The sequence below is a fragment of the Pelmatolapia mariae genome, linkage group LG9 (assembly GCF_036321145.2).
Source record: "Pelmatolapia mariae isolate MD_Pm_ZW linkage group LG9, Pm_UMD_F_2, whole genome shotgun sequence".
NCBI lineage: Eukaryota > Metazoa > Chordata > Actinopteri > Cichliformes > Cichlidae > Pelmatolapia > Pelmatolapia mariae.
The window spans coordinates 24,125,429-24,149,973 of record NC_086235.1 but is presented as its reverse complement, the minus strand read 5'-3'; the positions used below and the strand labels follow the sequence as shown (position 1 = coordinate 24,149,973).

General features: G+C 38.0%; 1 protein-coding gene across 3 annotated transcripts in view; it reads left to right on the top strand.

The window, feature by feature from the left end:
* Window positions 1-24,545, top strand: part of ctnnd2a (catenin (cadherin-associated protein), delta 2a) — a 249,594-nt gene that overhangs the window by 73,600 nt on the left and 151,449 nt on the right. For all 3 annotated transcript variants that reach the window (XM_063483875.1, XM_063483876.1, XM_063483874.1), the window contains exon 3: window positions 7,872-7,984. In XM_063483875.1, the coding sequence (XP_063339945.1) occupies window positions 7,872-7,984 (113 nt within the window). The remainder of the gene's footprint in view (window positions 1-7,871; window positions 7,985-24,545) is intronic.

Genomic DNA, 24,545 nt, shown 5'->3' with positions numbered 1-24,545 from the left:
CATACTCTTCTCTTCCCATCACTCTGGTACAAGTTGATGTTGGTCTCATCTGTCCATAGGATGTTGTTCCAGAACTGCGACGGCTTTTTCAGATGTCGTTTGGCAAACTCTAATCTGGCCTGCCTGTTTTTGGGGCTCACCAAAGGTTTACATCTTGTGGTGAACCCTCTGTATTCACACTGGTGGAGTCTTCTCTTGATTGTTGACTCTGACGCACATACACCTACCTCCTAGAGAGTGTTCTTGATCTTGCCAACTGTTGTGAAGGGTGTTTTCTTCACCAGGGAAAGGATTCTTTGGTCATCCACCACAGTTGTGTCCCGTGGTCTTCCTAGTTTTTTGGTGTTGCTGAGCTCACCAGTGCGTTCCTTCTTTTTGGGAATGTTCTAAACAGTTGTTTTGGCCACGCCTGATGTTTTTGCAATCTCTCTGATGGGTTTGTTTTGTTTTTTCAGCCTAATGATGGCTTGCTTCACTGGTAGTGACAGCTCTTTGGATCTCATCCTGGCAGTTGACAGCAACAGGTTCAAAAAGCAAACAGCACACTTGAAATGAACTCTGGACCTTCTATTTGTTCATTGTAATTGGGGTAATGAGGGAATAACACCCTCCTGGCCATGGAACAGCTGAGAAGCCAATTGTCCCATTACTTTTGGTCCCTTAAGAAGTGGGAGGCACATATACAAACTGTCATAATTCCTATACTGTTCACCTGATTTGGATGTAAATACCCTCAAATAAAAGCTGGCAGTCTGCAGTTAAAGCACATCTTGTTCGTTTCATTTGGAATCCATTGTGGTGTTGTATAGAGCCAAAAATGTTAGAATTGTGTCGATGTCCCAATATTTATGGACCTGACTGTATGTGGTTTTGTACTTACACCAATTTTCTGTCCCTAAAAGGAACTTTTTACAAAAATATAACCACTAAGATTATGTTATTTAGTATAACTGTTGTAATGTTAGCTGGTTACTTACTTAGAAAGGCATAACCACAATGTACTGATACTGGAAATGGAGGTTTTTGGCTTTTTTTTTTAACAGCTAATCCTTTTTATATACACAGACAGTAGTTCTCACTCATACACAGACAGACACACACACACTCAGACACACACACACACAGTACGCCCCCATGCCAGGTAATAATAAATACTTTTGTAAAGACGTACAAAACCCAATACCCAATTTTTTGAGAAAGGGTCATTAACATGAGCAGGCACTTTCCAGTAATCTGTTTTCCTGCCTTCACTTTTTTTCTCCTTGCGGACACATGTACATTAGTAGGAGTGGATCAGGTATCTCTCCCGTGGCTCTCATCCCGTAGAGCTGATCAGCAGAGATCTGTCTTTATTTCTTACTCTCTCCTTTCTCTCTCTTCCCTCTCCTCCAGTCCTTGCTTCCTCTTTGCGTCCCTTCTCCTGACTTGCACACGCGCACTCATTAAAGTGATAGACAAGACAAGCAGAGGAAGGAGTGAGGCAGAAATCTCAGCTAAAACTGAACCAAATGTAGGCTGCGTGAGCCTCAAGTTTATGTAGCCTAGGTTTGGTTTAGAGAGGAGTAACAAGCCTGATTTTGACTGTGTGGAGAATTATAATGTGTATGGGAGTGACAGAAAAGAGGAGAGTGACCTTTTACAAACTCCTCTTCACTCCTTCTTTCCTTCATTCCACTCAGCTCATCTGAGATTTTCCACACCTCTTTGCTGATTGAGGAAGAGGAGTAAAAGAACAAGAGAGAGATGGAAAGTTACTGCTCAAGTAGAAGGTCATAGTTCTATTTAATTGCCTTTTGTCTCCTATCCAAAAACAGCACAGTTAATATCTGGCCATAGGCCACTTAAAATGATTGGGTCTTATCTCTAGGCAAATTGTTCTGTCCTTGTCACTTATGCAGAAGATCTTCTGAATTCACCCAGGAAAGCTGTTAAGTGCTAAAAAAAAGTGTTTTTAAAAGATTTGAAGTTGAGGCTTCTTATTAGCTGTTTTTCTTCTCCTCTCTGTAGTTTTTTTAGTATTTTTAGTTTTTGAAAAAGCTTGCACGTAGAGCTGCTATTTGATAATGTGACAGTGTCTACACCCCTGTGGGGGATGTTCTTTTCTCTCACCCTTCCCCGCAGAGAGGTCATGGACACATCTGCACGTTGTCTCTCGATGTATAAGAGTTTCATGTCTTGGATTTTATATGAACATATGCATACATGTACACACAGCGCATATCTGTGTGTACATGAATTTGTATGTCCAGTAAGTCCACAAAAACAGCAACAAATTTGAGAAATTAATCCTGGATTTGTGAGACTGGATGCCAACGTGTTTATACTGGTCTGTTTCTATCTCTCCATTGGTTTGTTAGTATGCAGGAATCAATTTGAAGTAATTATGTTGTAAATAGATACAAATTAAATGAAGTAAGAAGTAAAGCCAAGTAAATGTTGCTCAAAAAGAAACTTGAAAACTGGGTGTTTACCTCCCAGGTAAACTGCTAAATTGTTTCCTCTATCTGATCTTGACTTTGGCACCCAGGGGGCACTGCAAAACACTGTCAGACCTGTCCACTGGGGGAAAAAAAACCCCTCAAAAACAGTTCCAGAAAAGATATTTTTCTGTGACCCTGCAGTTCCTTGAGAGGAACTTATTTGACGCACACAGTTTGTGTAGTTGCTAAAACTCTTCATCCAGTTAAGTTTGATAAAACACTTGCAAACAAAGTATATTGAGGTCATACACAGTATTATTATAAAAAAGGAAGCTTCTGCTGTTTACTGGATGTTGGTGATGAACATCTGCATCTGCACTAAAAACTATATTTATACACGGTATATATGCTTTAGTCTTCTGTAAATACACTTATGACTATCGCCCACCCCTTCCACCGTCTGCTTTCTGTGGGCGACTACTCTCTGAGAGTAGTTCAGGTATGCGAAAGGGCAGGAGCTGCATGTAGGAGGAGCTAGGGCCTAATTTATAATGTCGAAGGTGTGGAGGGGTCTGTACAGTTACCATAGAGACCTTTGTGGCTGACTGCAGCTGCTGATTTGTGTCGCCTCTTTGTTCTTGAGGGGGATGCAATGGCTCACATGCACAAAGCTTACACAGTATAGTGTCATTTTACATCTTTTGCATTTTGACAGGCATATTCAGACAAAGCATAAGGACAACCAAAACATACCATCTGATCATTTTTGGATCTGGTGAGCTGGGGTCCAGGAGTATATCAAAGTAATGTCCATCATACAAAATAAAATGTTTAGTATGTTTCTTTGGACTTACACAAGAGAATAGAGTTGCAGACATGATGAAATTTGAATGTTCATCATATAAATTAAGTTTCTGAAATTTCGTTATTCAGTGATTCCCAACTAGCTTTATTTCGAGAAACATTTTAAAGCTTGATAAAGAGGATACATTTTCTTCAGCAGACACAAAACTTAAGGAAAGTTGTAATAATGTATAGAAAAATAATCAGTCTTTGTCTTCAGATTCATTCGGATCACTTTAAGGAGAATGACCATGTACAAAATCTTTTAAAACCATTTTAGTTTTTGTGTTTTAAAACACAATTTACTGTAATTCATTCTACTTTTAGACTCTACATTCTAGTTTTAGAAGACTTAGCCTTCTTCTATTTTTCTTTCTACTTTTCTTTTTTTTTTTTCTAGTTACATTTACACGTTGTGAGCAGAGCCGGGTTCCTTTTGTTGCAGAAAAATGCCCAGTTTACTCAGCTGTTATATTATGGATTTGGATCATTAAATGTTTTTTGGGGGAGGAGGAGTGAGTATATACAACATGTATTCTTAAAAAACATTACAGGGACCATTTTGTTTTAAGTTGCTAAACAGTTTTAAGACTTAAGCCTTGTTATAACAGTGGTAACATCGCCAACCTGTATGATGATCTTCTCATGCAACAATCTCAGCTTGTTGTCTTATGTAATTTTTTCTGCAATACTAAAGTTAGGGAGACTGTGAGGGCCATGGCTGGATTCAAGCTGTGTTTAGGGTCATTATCCTACTGTAGAAAACATACTATTTCTGTTCAATTTCAGTCTGGATTGCAGACCTTCTGCCTACACACAGTAATTCTGGTTCCAATCCAGCTAGCACTCAAGCAGCGGTATGAATGATGATGAGGCTACAATTAGGCCTGTGACACAACACAATGTGGTGATCAAGAATCAGGCTTTAGAGTTAAGTTTTGTTGCAATTGCTGCAAATAACTATAAATACAAATGCTTTACCAGTGGATCAAAACAGTTATACTTTCCCTGCATCCATAGTAATTAGCAAATGTAGTCATAGAGCCAGTTGGCCAGTTTTAATGTTTCCAGCAAATACAGATGGTAAAGAGAAGCTTGTAAATAATATATATTCCCTACTATATAATTTTATATATATGAAAGAAAGACACATGTATCCCAAAGTTTGCTATATTTTTGCTCCAAGTATTAATTAACAAATCCTTCACCACCACTCCACTTGGACTAACACATGTCAAGGTGTAAGGACTGGATTGGAATAAGGACACACTCTTTAGCTTTTTACAGCCACTGTGATGTTTGCTGTCAGAATTTGTTAATATTTAATTACAAGTTAAATATTCCCTGTGTCACTGAGTGCAACACAACCCTCAAACACCCCTGTGCTTAATGGTTCGAAAGGTGTTATTTCCAACATACATTTTTTTTTCTGAAAACACACCTTTACTCATTATGGCCAAAAAGTTCTATTTTAACTTTATCGAGACTTTATCGAGGTGTAGAACTCCAAAGCTCATCTTCACCTCCATCATTTCTGATAGCTTACATCTTTTAATTATACAAACACGATCTGCTACTTTTTTAAAATTCCTGCTTTTTTCTTATTTTAATTTGTAGAAGGTTAAGAAGTTCCTTTGAAGAGGCTTTCTCAACTATAAATTTAGTTGATCTTATACCTGCATACCAATTGAAAGTTTTGATTAGGGTTGCCCAAACTTTTGCAAGAGTGCAGCCAGCTCTCCTTTTAATTGACAATTTCTGATTGCCAAGAGCTTTGTCATTGCTGCGTTTACTGACCGTATAAAAGAAAGGCATTCTGTTTATAATTTTAGTTGAGCACAAACTCCTAAATGTTTTTGCAATAAGCTGTAAGTATGCTTTTTGCTGCCTTGTAGCTCTAGCTAATAAGAATATATAATGGCATGTACTTAGACAAGTCAGCCGAGCTCTGTCATCTGGTAAACATAAACTGTCCTTTGGCCAATTCACTAATGGGAAACTTTCTGATGCCATACCATACTCGCTTTATTTGTAAAGTGCTTCAAAACAACCACAATGGACCAAAGTGTTTTACAGAAGGATGAATAAAAGGCATAACAAAGAACACCATAGCAGTTTACACAAGGCAAAAAATACACATGAAATACAAATGAAATAAATAAAACACAGAAAACATGAGAAGAACAGTATTGATTGGATGAAAAAAATAAAAAACAGATGAAATAAATTAAGATTAAAAAAAAAGTTGTTTGAACAGTTTTATCCTCAAAGTGTTATTATATATCACTAACATAGCAGTGCCTAAGACGGAGGGATATGAATGAATATAAGCTGTGACTAAGGGTTATGCATAATTTAACTGTAACTTGCCTAACAGGTTTCTCTTTGGGTTTAGCATTCAGACATTACCATGTTACCTCAGAAGGTGTTTAAGATACTCTACCATTGAGGCATAATATATCATCAATTAGCATAATGCTACTTTCGGTACAGGGATTTGCATTTTTGCACCTTGAGGATTTAAACAAGTTGCATCTATGGCAAACAAGGTGACAAAGCAGTCTCTTTGGGGAGCAGAACAGAGCAGAGCTTTGAAGAGAGGCACCTTGCTGTAAAACAAAGCCGTAAATTGGAATTACAGGCCCAGAGGGTTTAATAGACTCTGCTCAAATTTCCAGCATTACCTTACTTTGCAAATCATAGAGGTGGCTGAAACTGAGTGAGTTATTAACAAAATGGAATGGGTGTAAAATAGGCTTCAGAATACTTACACCTCTGAAACATATATATATATGTGTGTGTGTGTGTGTGTGTGTATATGCATTGTGCTGTATTTGTCAGTTAACAATACAAACGTTAGGCTACAGTTCCACAAATGGACACAAGCCCCTATCCCAGTGAAGGCAAATAGATCTTTCTTTTAGTGTTTAAGTATTAACACAAAGCTGTCAGAAAAGCTGAAAAAACTTCAGAGCGATCACCATAGTGATTCTACCACAGAAACAGGTATGTGTGGAAATGGAGGATACAGAGTAAGCCTGACTCACTGTTTTGCCATTTGTTAAAGATCAGGTTTTTGTCTTTGCTAGGGTCGGCTCACACTCAGCTTTAACATCACACTTAACATCAGTTTGTGTTAGCGTGCTGCCAATGCGGCTGCTTTGAAAGAATGGTGTTGGCAGCAGTGGATAGTTGTTTCATGCTTGATTGCAAGGCACATTTGCGTATACCTGAAGAAACATTTTCAAACAAGCAACAACATAACCACAATACAATAATGCATTACTTCACAGATCAATGTAATCTGTTCGTAATCTGTTATACCCAACCCTGGGAGACACATGTCACTTAAGCTAATTCCAAAAAATATATTAGTTTGTTTTTAGACACCAAGCCAGGGAAAGAGAGAGTGTGTAAGCTGTTATTGGGTGCATTCATTAAAAAGGGGTAAAGGAGAGAAAGACAAATTAAATTGTGTTATTGGGTGTTGGAGTGCAGGTGGGATTAAGGTTGGACACTTAAATTAGTGACTAGAGATCATCTCATTCAGAGTTTCTAGTGGCTTTAAGACAGTGAATCACCCCAGCACACACTCTTTATCTCTCTCTGAGATGCACACAGACTTGTTCTTGCAAATGCATGGATATCATATGTTGGCATTTACTACATTTGATTTGAATGTGACACACTCACACAAACACAGACATACATAAACATACTTGTAGATCTATATTGGTTTAAAATGCTGTTTATCCTGCTAGGCCACATGACTGACAGAACTGGAATTCAAATAGCTAATGCATCAACACACACATGCACACGCAGGCAAGTTTTGGTTAAGAGTGATATATAATCGGCACAAGCAGTTCTCCCCATCGATTTCTGTCTTAAAATCCTGACAGTAACCTGCAACCCACCAAACTGTACTCACTGAAAAGCCTTCTCTATCTGTAGCAACAGAACCATTAAATCCACAGAGTACACATAAAGCTCTTTTTTTTTAATGTGGCTGTGATAATATGAGAGTAAATTTAATTATATTGAAAAGTTGTCAGGACTCAGGTTGTTTTACTGTCAGGATTTGTGACAGAATTTCATCTGCAGTAATGCATTTTTTCATTAAATACAAAGGTTTCAAAATACGAATACCTAAAATTGATTAAAAAAGACAGAATCCCACCAGTAGATATTTTTTTTCAGTAAATGACATTGTTAACTGTCTAACCTGCCAAATAGGAATACACTTTATTTGGAAGCGATACATTTAATTAATTCCACAAATATCTTCACATTCATGACCCTCGAGCGCCACACAGTCGCTGGGATTGAAGCGATTCTTTGCTCACATATTTAGAACACTTTCAACACAACACTCTGCCTACACATTGCCTAACACATTTTTCTCACCTGTCAGTCAAGTTTGATAGCACAATTATTTTAACTTTTTTAGAGCCGTCTTCCAGTCATAAGCTGTTTCGATGACCTATAATACCTGACTTCCTCTGCAGACCCCGAGTGCTCTCTGTCTCTTTCTTTCTTCCTTGTTCTCTCTCTCATTCGCTCTCATGTTCTGCCTAACACGCAATTTCTTTTTATGTCTTCCATCAGGAGCTTCAGTTTGAGCGTCTGACCAGGGAACTTGAGGCTGAGCGTCAGATTGTTGCCACCCAGCTGGAGAGATGCAAGCTGGGATCAGAGGCAGGCAGCATGAGCAGCATTAGGTACCAAGAAAACCTCTGTGTGTGTGTGTGTGTGTGTGTTTGTAGTATGTCATCTTTGTACATCTTCAACTTCAAATATGACATGAATGCACTACAGTACACCCATTTTTTTCTTTGCCTTATAAAATAATGTTGCTAGTAAAGGACAGCATTCCTCCTGCTGTTGGGTGCATTTGTAAGCTGGATAGATTGGGACGACACTCACTTTAAAGGTTAAATCAATCACAAAAAAGTACACACCTGTCTCATTTTTATTTTTAAATACATACTTGAGCATGGAGTAATTAACACTTGGCTAATGGGGGGTTTGCACACATACTATAGACGGGTGCATGAAATAATAACACTGTACCACACAGCTGTGTAGACTTTCACATGCTGTACATAACACACAGTTTAGCCACATTCACTTCACATACACTGTACATGTCGTACAGCAGGCACATCAAGGATGATTTCTGCATGGGTGCATGGGGGGAAGCTTCTGGGAGATGACAGTGTTTATCAGTGTTTATGCATCACAAATGCTTTGTCTTTACATGAAGGTATGACAATACACACCTTTCCCCACATATTTACATGGCCACAAAACCACTTTATGATTTAATTTGTTTATGCTCCATTGAAAGCTTTTTGTATTATTATAATATTTATCAACATATTAGTCCAAAACCTCTTGAAATACGACCTCAGTCATACACGTAGGTCTGACCTTTGTGTTGAGTAATTATTTTTAGATAAAAAAGCGAAAAGAGAGCGCTTAACATAAAGAGATAACGAATATAAAGAGTATCTGGACCTTTCTTCGAACAGAATGAGCTTCTTTTTGCATTCACATCATTTTTCACTTTTGAAAAAAAAAGAAGAAGTAAAAGTTAAGTTCAGTGGAAAGGTGGTGAAAATTGTTTTTTTCGTATTCTGGGTTTTTGTGTGCCTGTTTAGTTGTGTTTTGTTGAGTTTGTATGAAATTTGCTGTCATGTCAGAGAGTCAAGTTCATATGCATTCAACATCCATCTGACTCCCTCAGGCAGCTGATTGCATAAGTACGCAAACCTGAGGGGTGAAGACAAACCAAAAAAGAGACTTTTGAACTTTATTTACTTGAGCTGAGACTAAGATGGAACTCTTTTTATGGATAAATTCAGAGGCTTCCTATCTAGGGTAGTGTTTGAATTTGGTTACTCGTAAATATAATTTGACAGTCTTTCAAAAATAACCCCAGTGCCATCATCAAAGACTAAAACTGAGACTTGTAACTTTTACATTGGAGTGTCACAGTCTCACCTCACAGCAACAACGAGACAACACGGTTCAAACCTTCAGCTCTGGAACCTCAATGTGCTTTTGTGAGAATTTCTTAAGTTAATTAAATAATCAATTTGCTGATTAACTGAATTTGAGCATGTATATCTGTTGCTGAATGTTAGACCTGTGATTGGCTGAGAGCCTTTCCTGGATGTACCCTGCCTCCCATCTGAGCTAGGATAGGCTCCCGCCCTACTGCAACCCTCACTTAGATAACCAGTTAAGAAAATGGGTTGATGGAAATCAGCACAGTATATAAAGATGGTACAATTACATATTGTATTAATATCTGATGACTTGCATTACCTTAAAGTGCTCTGCTGTTGTTACTATTGATACTATAATTTGTTTGGATTGGTAATTCATGTCAAGCCATTAAAGAAAAATTTCATCATTATATGTGGTTTCAAATACTTTTTAGGAACTATGGAGCCATGTGGATGGGATGTCTACATATATGCAAATATTTTTCAGAGAGTTTTTTCTTTTGGAGCATCTTTATCTCCTGACTAAAACTAGCATAGGCCCTATCACTCTCACACATATACTTGCAACTGTTGTGGCATTTTACGAATGAACAACCTAATTGAACTGAATTACGTTTTCTTTGCTTGAGTCTTCAAATTAAAATTCAGCAAAAATCCTACTTTCTGCAACATTTACTCTTGTTTTATCTGAACACCTGTTTGGTGCATTTATGCCTGCAAATGCATGTGTCTGGGCCACCAATACTCTGTCTGCTGTCATCTCACAGTTATGTCATGATTATCACATCAGATATAGAGGATTGGCTTAGCTAGTGCTTGTGTGCTGACAGCTCACTATATGACAGTGAGTCCACATCCATCCTTATGTGTCAGCGTGTGTCAAATCAGACCTGTGATGTGCGTTTGTCCCCCTTTATGTACTTATGTATAAACACAAACACATGTACTTATGTATAAACACACCTCTGAGTTTGACCATTTTTATTTATTTTGTCTGTCACTTTGATTGGCATTATCTTTCATGCAGATTCCAAAAGAGCCAGTTTCTTTGGGTGCAAGCCTAAGTATAGATATTAGTCTTTGCAGTATAACTGTGAATGATCAGAGAGAATATGATGCTATCTAAAGAGACAGCTTAAACCTTTCCCATGGTCTTCAGCATCACCAGTTATTTTCTCTTCCTTCATCTGTGTCTCAGTGACAAGCAGCAGCTAAATATGGAAAGTGTTGGTAGGTGTTATTGTAATGAAGCAAAGTATTAAATTTTAAAAAAGAAACTGTCATGAGAGTTGTATTAAAAGGAGATTGTATTAAAACGTGTTTTCCCGTTATCCTTTCAAATTTTAGATTATTCCAGTTCTGATAGTCCATATTGTCTGGAGCAGGGTTTCCTGTGGGGTTCAAGCTACAGCTGCCATATTCAGTCAGCAGTTGCTCTGTAAGAAATATGCTGGGGTGAAAGTTAACTTAAGAGTGCTTATTCTACAGAGTTGTGTGTGTTTGTTTATATTATTATACCAAATGTGTGGATTTTTTGTATCCCAGCTGTTTGTGGGTTTGTGTTGCACATGCTTGGAGCAAATGCTGTGTTTGTGTTCGCATGTCTGTGTGTGTTCTTGGCAGCTGCTGTGAGCCTGCGTGTCCTTAGTTGTGTTCCGCTCGATAAAGCAATTCAGGCATCTCCACGGACTCCTCCTCAGAGCCAAGGACCCTAAAAAATGCCTGACTGTGGTGCAGAAACCCAGGGCAATACTGACTAACATCTGTTCACACTGTGAACTGCTGGCATGCGACACAACACTTTACAGGAAGGAAGCATTCACTGGCAGACATACACACCCACGTGAACACATAGACTCCAGACAGCATGCCGGAACTAATTTATCATTTTTCTAACATTAGTGGTAAGTGGCAGCCAGTGGGAAGCATTTGCTCCTGCAGTTTTTTTTCTGTCTGACTGGCTGTGCAGCTTAAACCTTCAGTGCCCTTTTAAAAGCATACCTCTGAATTTTTGGTTAATATATTTCAATTAGCATCAATGTGTTTTGCCGATATAAATAAATGTGATAAATATGATGAATCACCAAATGATGTAAAGTTAAGAATAGGAACTCATGGGACCTGTCATAACCTATGCTTTGGCTATGACAGAAATGTTAGGGTCACACACTTGGACAAGGCGAGCAGTTGGGGCACATGTATAGATATAAGTATATAAGGTGATATCACTTGGTTGATAAGAAATATTTACTATATCTCCTACCACCATGTTTTAACCTAAACATGTTCATAAGTGGGTATTACACTAGGGAATTTTGTGGTTATGGATTGACTCATTTGTAATCATATTATCAGATTTACAACCAAATGACTCGAATACTTGGGTAAATAGAAGACCTGAGCTGATAAGTGATCCCCACCTGGTGGTGACTTGTAGAAGCTGGCAGGATGTATGCCAGGCAGGCCAAGTGCACTCAAATGTTTAGTAAGGAGACCCTAGGGCACCTGAACATTGTTCTCCCATCTCTAGTAGGGCACATAAGGTGTTGCAATATAGGCTGTTTGGCACATTGGCTTTTGCACTTCTATTACTGTGTGGAGATGAAGCCATAAACTTGTTGGTGCTCCTGGTGGCTGAAAGGCTTCTATTTTATTACAACTTAACATTGTAAAACTTGTTTAAACCTGTATGCTGACTTCTTGGAGCTCATACCAGACCTGCCTTTTCCTTTTGTTTTGATTCATAAAGTTATTTTCTATTGAAAATGCACACATTGTTTCTGTTGCGCCTTGCCTGTATTCTCAAAACTCCCTCAGCATACGGTAATAAAATGTACAGCTCGCTAACATAAAGGTTCTCCATCCTATGTCTGGTTTGCAGTGACCTTGTTGGGCATTCTGGAAGATATTATTAGTTCATTAAAACGCTGCACCGTAAACTGTTGCGGAAATAATGTGAAGCTGGCTACTAAGCTAATCGTGACTTGGGGCAGTGGATTATCAAGGCCATAAATGAGATGTCACGTAGGTTTATGGATTCACTGGCTAAATTGAATTATTTGGTTGTCATGTTTAAACTGGCCACAAGCAAAAATACCACCAGCCTGATGCCTTGTAGCTAGTATTATGGCGCATACTATGATATCATAAATGAAACACTGTGGATTTTGCAGGCATGCTTGAGAACAACTAATACACAGTGCGAAAATAAAAAAATAGGGATGTTTTTGTAAAGCCATGTCATTAAAGGGAGGTGAATTAGAATGAAAAAGTCCATAGCAATTTACCAATTAGTTCAAAGCAGAAAGGTCATGTCAGATAACAGGAATCAAAGCTGAAAGAGACAGCCACTCGGTTGGTATGCGGATGACAAGGGAAGTTGAGCGAAACAAATGTGACCTCTAAATGAGTCCTCCGTTGTGCTTAATGGAACTGTTAGCATTTAGTGAAGAGATATGAAACTATCCCTACTGGAGGCAGGGGATCCCAACTCAGTGAGAGAGAGCGAAAAAGGAAGGAAGAGAGGAGGAAAGAGAGGGAAGGAAATTGCTAACAAGTTCCATTACTCCATGGCAGCCAAAGAAAAGGTTTATCGATATATTATTTTTGTTTTTGATACATTTAGGTTATTTTAAAGAGCATCTTTAAATAAATGATTTGGAAGAATATGTATATTGACAATTCTGTGCATGAAAGGGATCACACCTGTGTTCACTGAAACAAAATGTAATATATCTGATCTGATAGTATGTGAGAAATAACCAGGCCTTCTCAGTTCTTGACATATAGGCCATGTCTACCTGTATATCTGAAGCACTGCATGGTAAAGAATTTCCATATGAACTGAATCTGATTGTGAGACTTAACAAAGATTGAAAAAGGCAAGGTAATATTTCAGACCAGCTACAAATGAGTCAAATCAGAGTTGCAGCAGTAATCAGGAGGTACATGAGCCACAATGGCCATGCTCCTAAAACGGCTCCTGAATAATAGGCTGTAATAGCACATCTAAAAATAATATTGTTGCTGCTTGTATTCAGATGTGTTAAAGTTTGTTGCTTCTTGCTGAAGTATAATATAACAAGCATAGTTAACATTTGAAACTAACACAGAGAGTGAGTGGCAAAATATGTGGGTGTGCATGTGTGTGTGTGAATGTGAGGGATTGTGAGGCGTAAAGTTCATGTCCTGAGGCAGTAACAGCTTTCTGATTGTGTTGTTCAGACTTACACATCTGCCCAAAGACCCACCGGGTAGGTCAGAGAAAGGTAAAGTCAGAGTGTCCATGCATGTGTGTTTATGCACGTGTGTGAGAGATATAGGCAGAAAGAGGAACTGAGGGAAAGAAGTGGAACAAAAGCACTGAATCACTACACATACTTGCCCTGCTGTGCATTGGTGCCCAGTCCCAGAGCCCATATAGGACTATTTATTCTAATCAAGCTGTGACATTTAGTTCCACACCAACAGGGACCAGCTTCACTCTTTCTGCTGCACATACGAACACACCCACACATATACACATTTCCTCACACTGTGCCCAAGTCTTTTCTCAGGGGTAAACACACTTACTAGACTATAAAGTTGTCCTACCCTCAGGAGCAGACATTCACACAGTTTGGGTTTAGTTTTCACACACTTTAGACTTGATCACAGCAACTAATAGACCCCAGACACATGGGGAGTGCTAGAAACATTTTGAAATAAAATTGCCTGCTTTTTTACTACAGAATTATGTTTGTCTCTCTTCTCTTCTCTTCTCTTCTCTTCTCTTCTCTTCTCTTCTCTTCTCTTCTCTTCTCTGTATTAAACCACACAAAAGAAAATAGTATAAAATCCCTACCTCTCCCGATCATAGCATATGTTAAAACAAAGAAAAAAAATAGAAGTTACATATCCACACACATAAAGGTAAAACCAGCTTAACCCAGGGCTACTGTCTGTATATAAGATTGGGGAGTAGCATTAAAACAGAAGGGAAATAAAACAAAAGGTTTATTTCTGTAGCTGTATGGTCTTTTATAAGGAATGTTTCAGAGACTAGAGAGTGTGTGCCAGTCTTTATCCAGGTTTAATAATGCAACATAAAAAACAAACAAGAAAACAAACAGAAGACACATTTGAGTCAGGTAGGCCAGTCAAATGATGGCTGCTAGTTAGATTTGTCACGATCCTGGGTCTTTTGACCCAGCGTTTTGAGTTTTAGTTTTTTTTTTTAATGTTTATGGTTTATGTTTAAATTCATTGGGTTTTCTAAGTTCATTTGTATATCAGTTTCCTGTTTCTTGTGTTTTCAACCCCTGTGTTAAGTCTCCCTTGTCCTTTATGTGTTTCATGTCTGCATGTCTTTTGTTGCCAAGTTCATGTTGTCATGTCTGTGTTTCATTATGTTTCCTGTTTTATTTTGAAAGAGGTCCTGTGACATCGTTATGTTCATTTGTTTCAGCTGTTCCCCCATTTGTTGCCACTTCTCCTGATCACCTCATATGTGTATTTAAGTCCTCAGTCTTCCTGTGTTCAGTGTCGCGTCCTCCCTCATAGCTGTGTGTGATTTTCCCTGTGTTTTCATGTATGATTTATTATTAGTTTTCCCAGTTTAGTTTCGTGTCATTTGGCTTTGTTTTCAGCAATAAAGCTGTGCTTTTGAGTTCATGTTCCGTCTCGGTGAGTTTGGCATTTGGGTCCTCTCCTGCCTACACACAGCCTTTTTGTGACAAGATTTCTTTCCCACTTTATCCTGACTTGTGCTGGAATCATGGAAATGTGAAAGATTATAACCTGGCCACATTTACATAAGAGGTTGGATGGTAAATGCTAGAAAACTTGGTTAGCCAGTTGCATTTGTAAAAACAAACTCAGCAAAACAGCAGCAGATTTCCTCATCAGGTTAAAAGTACGATTAACCAATCAGCACGAACTATTACGAAGTGTTCTAAAAGTCCCAAGCACTGCAAACATGGTGGCGCTTGGGACGGGAAGTTATTAGTTACAGAAAGCAAAAATATTTTTACTTTAAAAGAAATGGTCATAAATTCGTTTACATCTGTTGTAGAAATGGGGATGGGAACATGGGAGTGAACTGGCACTGACTCACTTTTGGAGCCAGTTGGAAATGGCCGTTTCCTGAACTGTAGTTTTTGGCATCACTGAGCTTTCTTCGTTTTTCAGCCTCAGAGGTTGCGGCTTGCTCTCCACTGATTGTACAGCCTCAAGGCATGTTGGGAAATGGTTGGCTTCCTCTTTGTCTCTGCCGTCTGCTCTTGTCTACTTTCCAGGCGATGCACAGTTAATCTCAAATGAGGCTAATATTTACAAACAGGATGGAACAAGCGCTGGAGGCTCTCTTTTAGCAGCTCATCTAGGGTGGGTCATCCACCCAATGAGTTTGCGGATGCTCCGTATTTCACCCCCGATGATGGTTGTGGTGCTAACCAGTCCCCGACCACCCCTTTTTCATTGGCTCTGAATGGAGTCTGGTTGTAGTTCTCATCTGTGGATTTCAAATTAAACAACAAGATGGGATTGAAGTGCAGATGTTTGGTTTTAATTAAAGGAGTGTGACAGAAGTATTGCATTAACATTTTGGAAATTACAGGCATAGTCTCCCATTTCAGAAGCTTAAACATAATAGGATGATTGACTCACTAAGCAGTTTCATAGCCAGGCGAAGTCTGTTACCTCATTACTCTATGGCAAATTAACCAGATAAAACATCTGGAGTAGATATAAAGTACTGGAAAAGTATTTTGTACCTTTTCAATATAACTCTAAGTATAAGGTGCAAAATTATGTCAATCCAAATAAAGGACGCCATCGTTAGGCTGAAAAATCTATCAAAGAGAGACATCAAAAGAATTTAGGAGTGGACAAATCAACAGTCTGGCACACTGTTAACAAGACAGGAATAAAATGGCGAAGCCAAAATACCACGGGAGACGATAAAAGTTGACAATCCCAGAATTCTCTCCTAGTGTAAGACATACCCTTTACAATAGAGGAGTCAAGAACACTGAAGGAGATCGGCCTGTCCTTGTCAGTGAGACGCTTTCACGAATGCAAATATAGAGGGTTTACAAAAGGTGCAAACCACTGCTTTTACTGAAGAAAAGGACGGACAGATTAGACTTTGCCAGAAAACATCTAAAAGAGCCTTTATAGCTCTAAAAGAAATCCCTTGGTCAGATAAAACGAAGACTAACCTATGTCAGAATGATGTGTAGAGAAAAGGAGGAAAAGTAACACCTCATGATCCAAAGCATACCACATCATCTGTCAAATGTGGTGGAAGCAGTGTTGTGGCATGGAGACGTGTAGGTGCCAGTGGAAAAAGGTCACAAACCTCTTTAAAAAAAAAAGATGATTATGGCACATAGCTTATTAAAATCAGAAATCCAGTTTCTCAAATTATTTAACTATTACATAATGGATGTACAATACAGAACAGCTTCTGAAAAGTATGTTCATTTATACGCTCAGCATTTGTTTGGGGCTCCTTTACTAAAAATGACCAAGAATGAATGTGGTGTGGTATGAAGGCGATCAGCTGTGGCACTGCTGAGGTCTTATTGAAGCCTAGGTTACTTTGATATAGGCTAGTCTGTATTTTTGGGTAGAGTGTTTCTCGTCTTGCTCATGATCCCAGTGATTATCAAACCATTTAGCAGTAGTTTTGGCACTTTAGGCTGGTGTCTTGCTGATAGAGGAAGTGAGCATGGTGATGGAAATATAACATGCTGACAGAGAACTCTGACTTTGGACATGAAAAAAACATGGGGATCCAAGCACCAGCACCAGCAGACAGCATGACAAATATCAAATTTATACTGTTTGAATAGTAATTTACTTGAAATAACATATTTTAATAATATTCCAATTCACTCAAAAAAGTAAACATTTCACTTTAACTGTAATGAACTTAAACTTTTAGAATTAAATTACAGAAAATAATGGAAAAATATACATTTTCACTTATTTTTGTGTGTTAAAATATGAAGTTATGAAGTTATACTGTATTTGGTCAGTGTATTTCAGTCCGTTTTTGACTGAAATATGAAAATGACCGCATCATTTGAAATCTCCAAACACACAGTAGGTCCACTTGGGGGTTATTTCATTTTAATGTGGGATTTAATTTACTGAATGGATCCATCATGTTGGGACAGCTTTTGTATTTCATACTGTGGTTATCATTTTCATGGTCTCTTTTTGTCCCTGACCACCCTCGTGTTTTTGCCACGACTAAAATACTATCCAATTACATTCGTTTATCTCACTATACCCCACTCTCTAGTCCTTCGTTGGGTGATAATAGAGGGATCCATCACACCATTAGCTGCAGGCGGTTTTATAAGCTCAGCAAAATGCTGCATAGAGGGAACTCAAATTATAGGCTGCTGCATTATACCTTAAAATACGCTTTGTGTTTGAGCTTGTGTGTGTATGTGTGTGTCTGCATGAGTGATGATGATACTGCAAGTCATGCTCCCTGCTAATGACTGATGATGCATTTCCAAGAGCAGAAGAGAAAAATGGTGGCAGGTGGCGACATCTCTCACAGTGCTGTCACCCCCGCTGTCTATCTTTCTGTCGGCCTCTCTCTGTGTTATTTCAGCTCTCCCTCATCTATCTGTGTTTGCTTCTAAATAACATCTTGGCTTTTGCACGGAAGGGAGAAACCATGCCTTTGGCTTTGTGGCTCCTTATAACATCTTGCATTCTAAGCATCCAGATAAGCTGCTTTTTAAATGAGAATTGTTTAGATGAACCATCTGAGACTAGAAAAACATTGGAGAGTTATTGCGCTGTTGTTTCTGATTGAAAAATGCACTTTCATTTAAAAAAAAACCTCAAAAGGACTGAAGAACTGTTCTCTGGGGTTACAAATTAGGTAGTTATTGTTGCTCAGGGACACTTATGTATACAGTAAATGTGTATGTACAAAGTATACTTGAAGCTTCAGTCTGTTTTGCCCAGAAGCCACAGACTGCCCTGACACTGATAAAGCCAGCAGCTTTAAAAGCTGAGAAGCTAAAACATGAAACCATAATACTTGTATTGGGGTATTTGGTTATTAGTTTGGGATGATGATAATTTTGTCAGTTTTTCCTATTATCACATATCTTGCAAGAAAGTTGCATAAAAAGTCATATTTTAGGACCACATGCATAAAAGAAGTGAACAGCATGACTGTGACAAAAAAATGTTTTTGCTGAGTAAATAAATGTCTTTGCAATTATATATATATACAACATACCAACAATGCAATATGGTAATATGCATTGGCAATATTGCAATATTGCAAAATCAACAACTTATAAAACACAAGTTTTGCATTCACCTATCTATCCGTCTGCTTTTGCTTATCCAATTTAGGATTCCAATTTCGGGGGCTTAGAGCCTGTCCCAGCTGCCACTGGATGAAAGGTACACCCTGGACAGATCACCAGTCTGGATAAATTACATATTTTGTTATTTTTTAAAGTGAAAAATAAATGCAAACCCTTCAGTAAACACAATAAAAATGACCACTTTTCTTTCCAAAATTTTTTGTTTATCTTATTAACTAATATTTAATTAAAAGTGTAACCAAATATTCTGACCTGAAGTAACTCATTAGACTTCAGTTGACCTTTCAGGACCTGTTAGGCAGGTAAACAGCTGTTAGTAATTATTAGCTGAATATTTCAAAGCTTGATAAATTCTCCGTAAAATCAAATCTTGTGGTAACACTGAGTATACTCGGGCTAGTGTAAACAACTCACTGAGGCTAAGGCTAATTGGTGCCTACTAAACAGCAAATCCTATAAAAAGATATCAAAGTAGTTTCTATTCCCCTTGGAATATTCACTGTGTGAAATGTCACTTTGAAAGGGAACTGCGGAAGTCATGAGAAGATCTAATAGACCAAGAAATCTGTCAGATACTGTACTTCTGCGAGGCAGAAAAGCAATGCAGACTGCCAGAAATGACTATAAAGGAGCTGCATAAAACCATACTGTCCTCCACACAGCCCACATGCTTAAATGACCACGTTTCCTACAGCCATCAAAAGAAAATGTTGTTAGCAATCACATTGCAGTAGGCAGCGCCTGAAAGATGTTAAGCACCTGGATACACAAGAGTCATTTTGGAAACAAAATACCAGCAAACTGTTAAATACGTAAAGCAGCTTTGAGCGAACTAAAACTTTTGATATTGACTTCATTTGAAATGTGTGGGCAGATCTTGAACATACTGTGCTCGCAAGACACTTAAAATGTCTCAGTGATCTTCAAGAGAAGAGGGGGTGAAAAATCTTAAAACAACAATAGAAAAACTCTTAGCTGGATATTGAAAATCTCTGCAAGCTTTGTTTTTTCCCACTTGTGCTGTTATAAAGTATTAACTTTTAGGTTTTTATTCTTTAAATGAAATCAAAAAGTTACATTATGTTACCATTTGATTAGATCAATAATGGATTTTAACTGGATGAAAATGTAATTAATCAAATAAAAATTAAATAAAAAGAAATGAGGAGTGACTTTGTTAGTCATGTGATAAATGTGTGAAAGCCTTGGAGGTCCTTGGGGACAAGAGTGATGATGTTAACTATCAAGCTTTTTTAAACAATTAAGTGCCAACAAGTGTGGTTCCTCTTAAGACCCGCTCCTCACATCCTGCCTAGCCAGAAAGCAGACCAGACCATGCAGAATAGGCAGGGTCATCACAGAAGTTTTGTTTGTCTCCTGTGGGATGTATTTACTTTTTATGAGTTTTTTTTAAACTGTCAGTGTTGTCAAAATATGCAAAACAGATGTCTGTGTTTTATTATCTTATTTATCAAATCTTATGACACATTTGTCTGAGTGAAGCTTTTCTGATTGTCTATATTTTCCTGCAACATCCTTGTCATCCTTGTCAGTTCAAGTTTAAAAATCAAATGAAATCCCATCGTGTCAGTATTTTCATGTCATTTCTCTTTTTTGTTAAAATTAATGAGGTTAGGACAAATAATGGCCTTCTGCTGTTTGCTGTTCTATATGTTATGTATACTTATTCCTGAAGGAGTCAGCAGCTGTTGACTCCATGTCAGCTGCAAGGAGACAGAGGCCTGTAGGGCCAACAGGATTGGTTCGTGTGTGTGTGTGTGCCTACCTCTGTGCATGTGTGTGTCCTCATGGTGAGGGGAATCGGGGGTGTTTGGTTCATTAAACATGCAAATGCATGCTTATCTTCCCTCAACACCAGATAGTGGAGAGAATAGATAAGAACCAACCAAACCATGCCAAAGAGGCAGACAGAGAGAGGAAAACAGTGCGTTATGAAAGGAGTGAAACATTGAGGCAAAACACAGACAGAGAAATGAAGGAGGAAGTGCACAGGAGGACAATAGAGAGGACACAAAAACAGAAAGTGACAGATGAAAAAATTACTTATTAACAAATGGAGGTTGTGTTAGAATAACTGATGGCTGTTAGATCTCATGTTTTGACTGTGGTTTCCATGTTTTTGTTTTTGTCTTGAGATCCTTAGCCGCAGTAGCCCCTCAACATGGTATTTTCTTGTGTTAATCCTGATCCCTCAGGGATTAATTATTTATTAGATAGCTTTCACCATATTGTAAGAAAATTGCTAAATGCAATGCTTCTTTCTGTTGCTTTGGCCAATTTAGAAATCGCAATGTTTAACTAAAGAGACCCCTGTAAGTACAAGTGAAAATAAGGTGATAGATATGACACTGACTGACCATGGCAGATACAAGTATCCTTCCTGTTTTGCTGATGTTTTTCTGTGTAAGACAAAGTCACGGTATTTTCTTGCTAGTTCACATCTTCAGTGTTGGTGCATTTATTCACGATTGGTGCTTAAGGGGCCTCTCTCTGTGCTGAAGATACCCAGAACTCATTACATAAAACTTTCACTGTGCGTGTGCATCATTTGGTGTTGTCTGGATGATACCCCTTTTGACTTCGGTACTTGTTCTTCTGAGGGAAAGTGTGTATCATTGAAAGCAGTTATTCATAAGCATTTGTGTGGGATTATTGTCTCAACGTTTGACTGAAAAAATAAGCAAATAACCAAAGAGATAATCTCTCTATTTCTTGTTGACAACACTTGAAAACTCTCTGTGTGTGTGTGTGTGTGTGTGTGTCCACATGTACAAAATGCCCTACCTGTCTGCTCTCTTGTAAGGTGTGCAGTTTTCTGTGTGTGGTGATAGTGTGATCAGTCCTGGGGAGCAAAGTGTTCCATTTAACAGGATTAAGAAACAATACAACTGTATTTCACAGCACTTGGTTAAAAATAATCATAGTGGTGATGCTTTACAGAAAAATAGATCACCACTTGTAATTCATTGATGTATGGTGTATGGATGTGTAGTTTATAGTCAGCTGGGACCAACAATCATTCAAATGTTTTAACTATTCAAATCAGATTACATTTCTTCCTGCAGTATTAAAAATACATTTATGAAGTTTTATAGATTAAAAAAAAAGATACCAAGATTTCCAGAAACCTGAGTATAATCTCATTTACATTCATTGGATATAATTAGATTTGACAGTGCATGCAGGTAATGTTAAGGAAAATATTCACAAAATTGGAGTAACCACAATTAATTAAAAAGTAACATGTGAGACAAAAAAGTGTAATGTAGAGAGAGACAGACAGAAATTGGGAAAGGCATGTGAAAATGAGCAAAAGCGAGTGTAAAATCTAAAAGAAAGAAGTGAAAAGTGGTTAATGTAAGCATGTGCCTCAGAGAAAATTTGAAAAGACTGTTTTTTGTTTGTTGTTTTAGAAAAAGGGATAATGTGAAAGATGAAAGCACAGGTTTTGATGAAGATTTTGGCTGCTCTGATTGCACGCATGACTATTAAAATGCAGGATGTAGAAGCTGTACTGTACTGCTTTCCAATTTTTATCAGCTTAGTGATATCCTTGTAATAGTCAGTGCTAGTTGAGAAAGCTCAGACTTGTGCATGTGTGTCTTTGTGTATGTGAGAGTGAAAGACATAGAAACTGAGATGGCAAGAGAAAAAGATGAGTATGAGTGAGTTTGTCCTCTTGAGGCACCATACCCTAAGGCCAAAGGAATCAGTGCCTGGAGCAGTTTAAGGAGAAGATTTTATTCTTGCGCTGTGGAGTCTATGTGGGCACTGTGTGTGTTTGTGTGAGTATGCATTCCAGGGACACATTGTTTTGGTGTCTGCCTGTGTGCACACATCTTTGTCTAGTTTCTTCTTTTCACAAATTTTACAGAAATGTCTCCTCTCCTGTTTAACTTTGTGAACCGTACCAGCAATATCACTGATATGAACTGACAATATGAAGGAAAGAAATAAAAATAAATAAATAAAAAAAGCTTGTCTGTTTAGGCTTTAAGCCTTTATTCGACATAGTCAATTTTGGTGTCTAGATGAATACCAAACCTTCAGCAATCTGAAAGCATACACAAAAAAGAACAAGTGATTGACTGAGCTCATTCATTCAAACATAAAGTAGCACAAATGCTATACTGTGGTGTGACTCACAAAGCACCATATTCCCACAAAGACTGCAGAGGAACGACTTATTAGATGAACACAATAAGGCAAGCAAGTTTATTTCCTTTGGGTCAGGGTCTCCGATTTAAGGACAAAGTCCCCCCAAGAGCCATAACTGAATGCCGTAATTACACTTTTCATTGTGACTTCTATCACCTCTTCTGGATGGTCCCAAATTGATTTTTGTTTGCATTGTAACCCAATGAGTCAGACGGTGCCCTGGGTGTGATGAATCATTTGATAAAACTGACATAATCCTGATGAATCCATGTGGACACTTGCTGTCTTAAGATTTACATTTTTCTCTGCATATAGGGTTAGGCAATGTTACACCTAACTGTACTGTTACACCCACTTAGTCCTTACTAATATGTCCATCCATCCATCCATCCATCCATCCACTCTTCTCTCTATCCATTAGTGGTTGGAGCACAGATAAGAGTTGCAAAACAAGATGCATATGGGGATTTTTTCAGTCTGCCGATGGGTTTGCAGTGTTTCAGGTTTTTAGTTATATTCTTACCCATAGAAAACTCAAAGAGGAACTCTGCATTTTTTCTCAGCTAAAATACATGCATTTTCTTTTCTTTTTGATTTTTAGTATGGCCGCTATTACATACCATTGTGAAATATCTCTCAAAATGCAGCAAGTAGGAGCTGGACTCAGACTGAGTCAGACTCTGAGGTGTGTTAGATTAGTGTCTGACTCCTATAGTATGTGATACTGGCTTTAATAAATGCTTACAGCCTCACATTGGGAGACAGAAAAAACCAAAGTGACACATGCATTTACATATTCTGCACAGTACGTTTATTAATATGCATATGGACCAAGATCTGTGGTTGAATAGGCTATTTTTCATTCTCTTACACTTAATTTCTTGGAGGTGGAATATTATACACAAAATTCAGGTTTATTCTATTCTTTCCTAGTATATTCCTTATTGTTCTTAAATTTTGGCAGTCATTGTAAGGGTAGTACAATAGCATTCCTTCTTGGCTGTGTAATGAATATAAAATCAAGTATAGGTCATTCTTTATGATGAGGCTGGATTAAGACTAAAGAACATAGAGAAGGATGTCTTGAATAAATATTTTACTAATTGAACAAATTTTTAATGTCTGTTTATTCACGATGTTAGCCAATGTTGACTTAAACACACTTGGTGCCTGTTGAAAACAGCCTTCAAAATGAAGAGATTAATGACTTAGCAGGAAAAAAGAGAGAGACTAAAACAACTTGCAAGTTAGCTGCACTCTGCTATAGCCAGATGGCCTTGGTGTTTGTGTGTGCATATGTGTGCACTCTCAAGTCTTAGATAGATGCTGCTGAGTCATGTGCAGACCACCACATGGTGATAGAACGTGATAAATAAACCAGCTTCTCAATTAAAACCTCATCCCCAAGGCCTCAGTGCACATCACATTACATCATTTTCATCAGTCACATATATGGATGCGTGCATACCTTCTGAATTACTGCACAGTAGGCTTTGTAAACAACCTCGTCCTCTCATACAGATACACACACCTACACCATGTTGTGCTTTATGTAATGGAACATGGACATTATTCATTTGATTTCAAAGGACCACATCATTCTCTTATAAAACCTTTGTCTGTCTATAGCCTTGAAATAGATGTGTCATAGTCCAACCGAGGCATTAGCATACACTGTATGATCATGTTATTGATTTCAGGGAAACCTTAACTTTCTGAGAATGAGATGAAATCTAAATTGT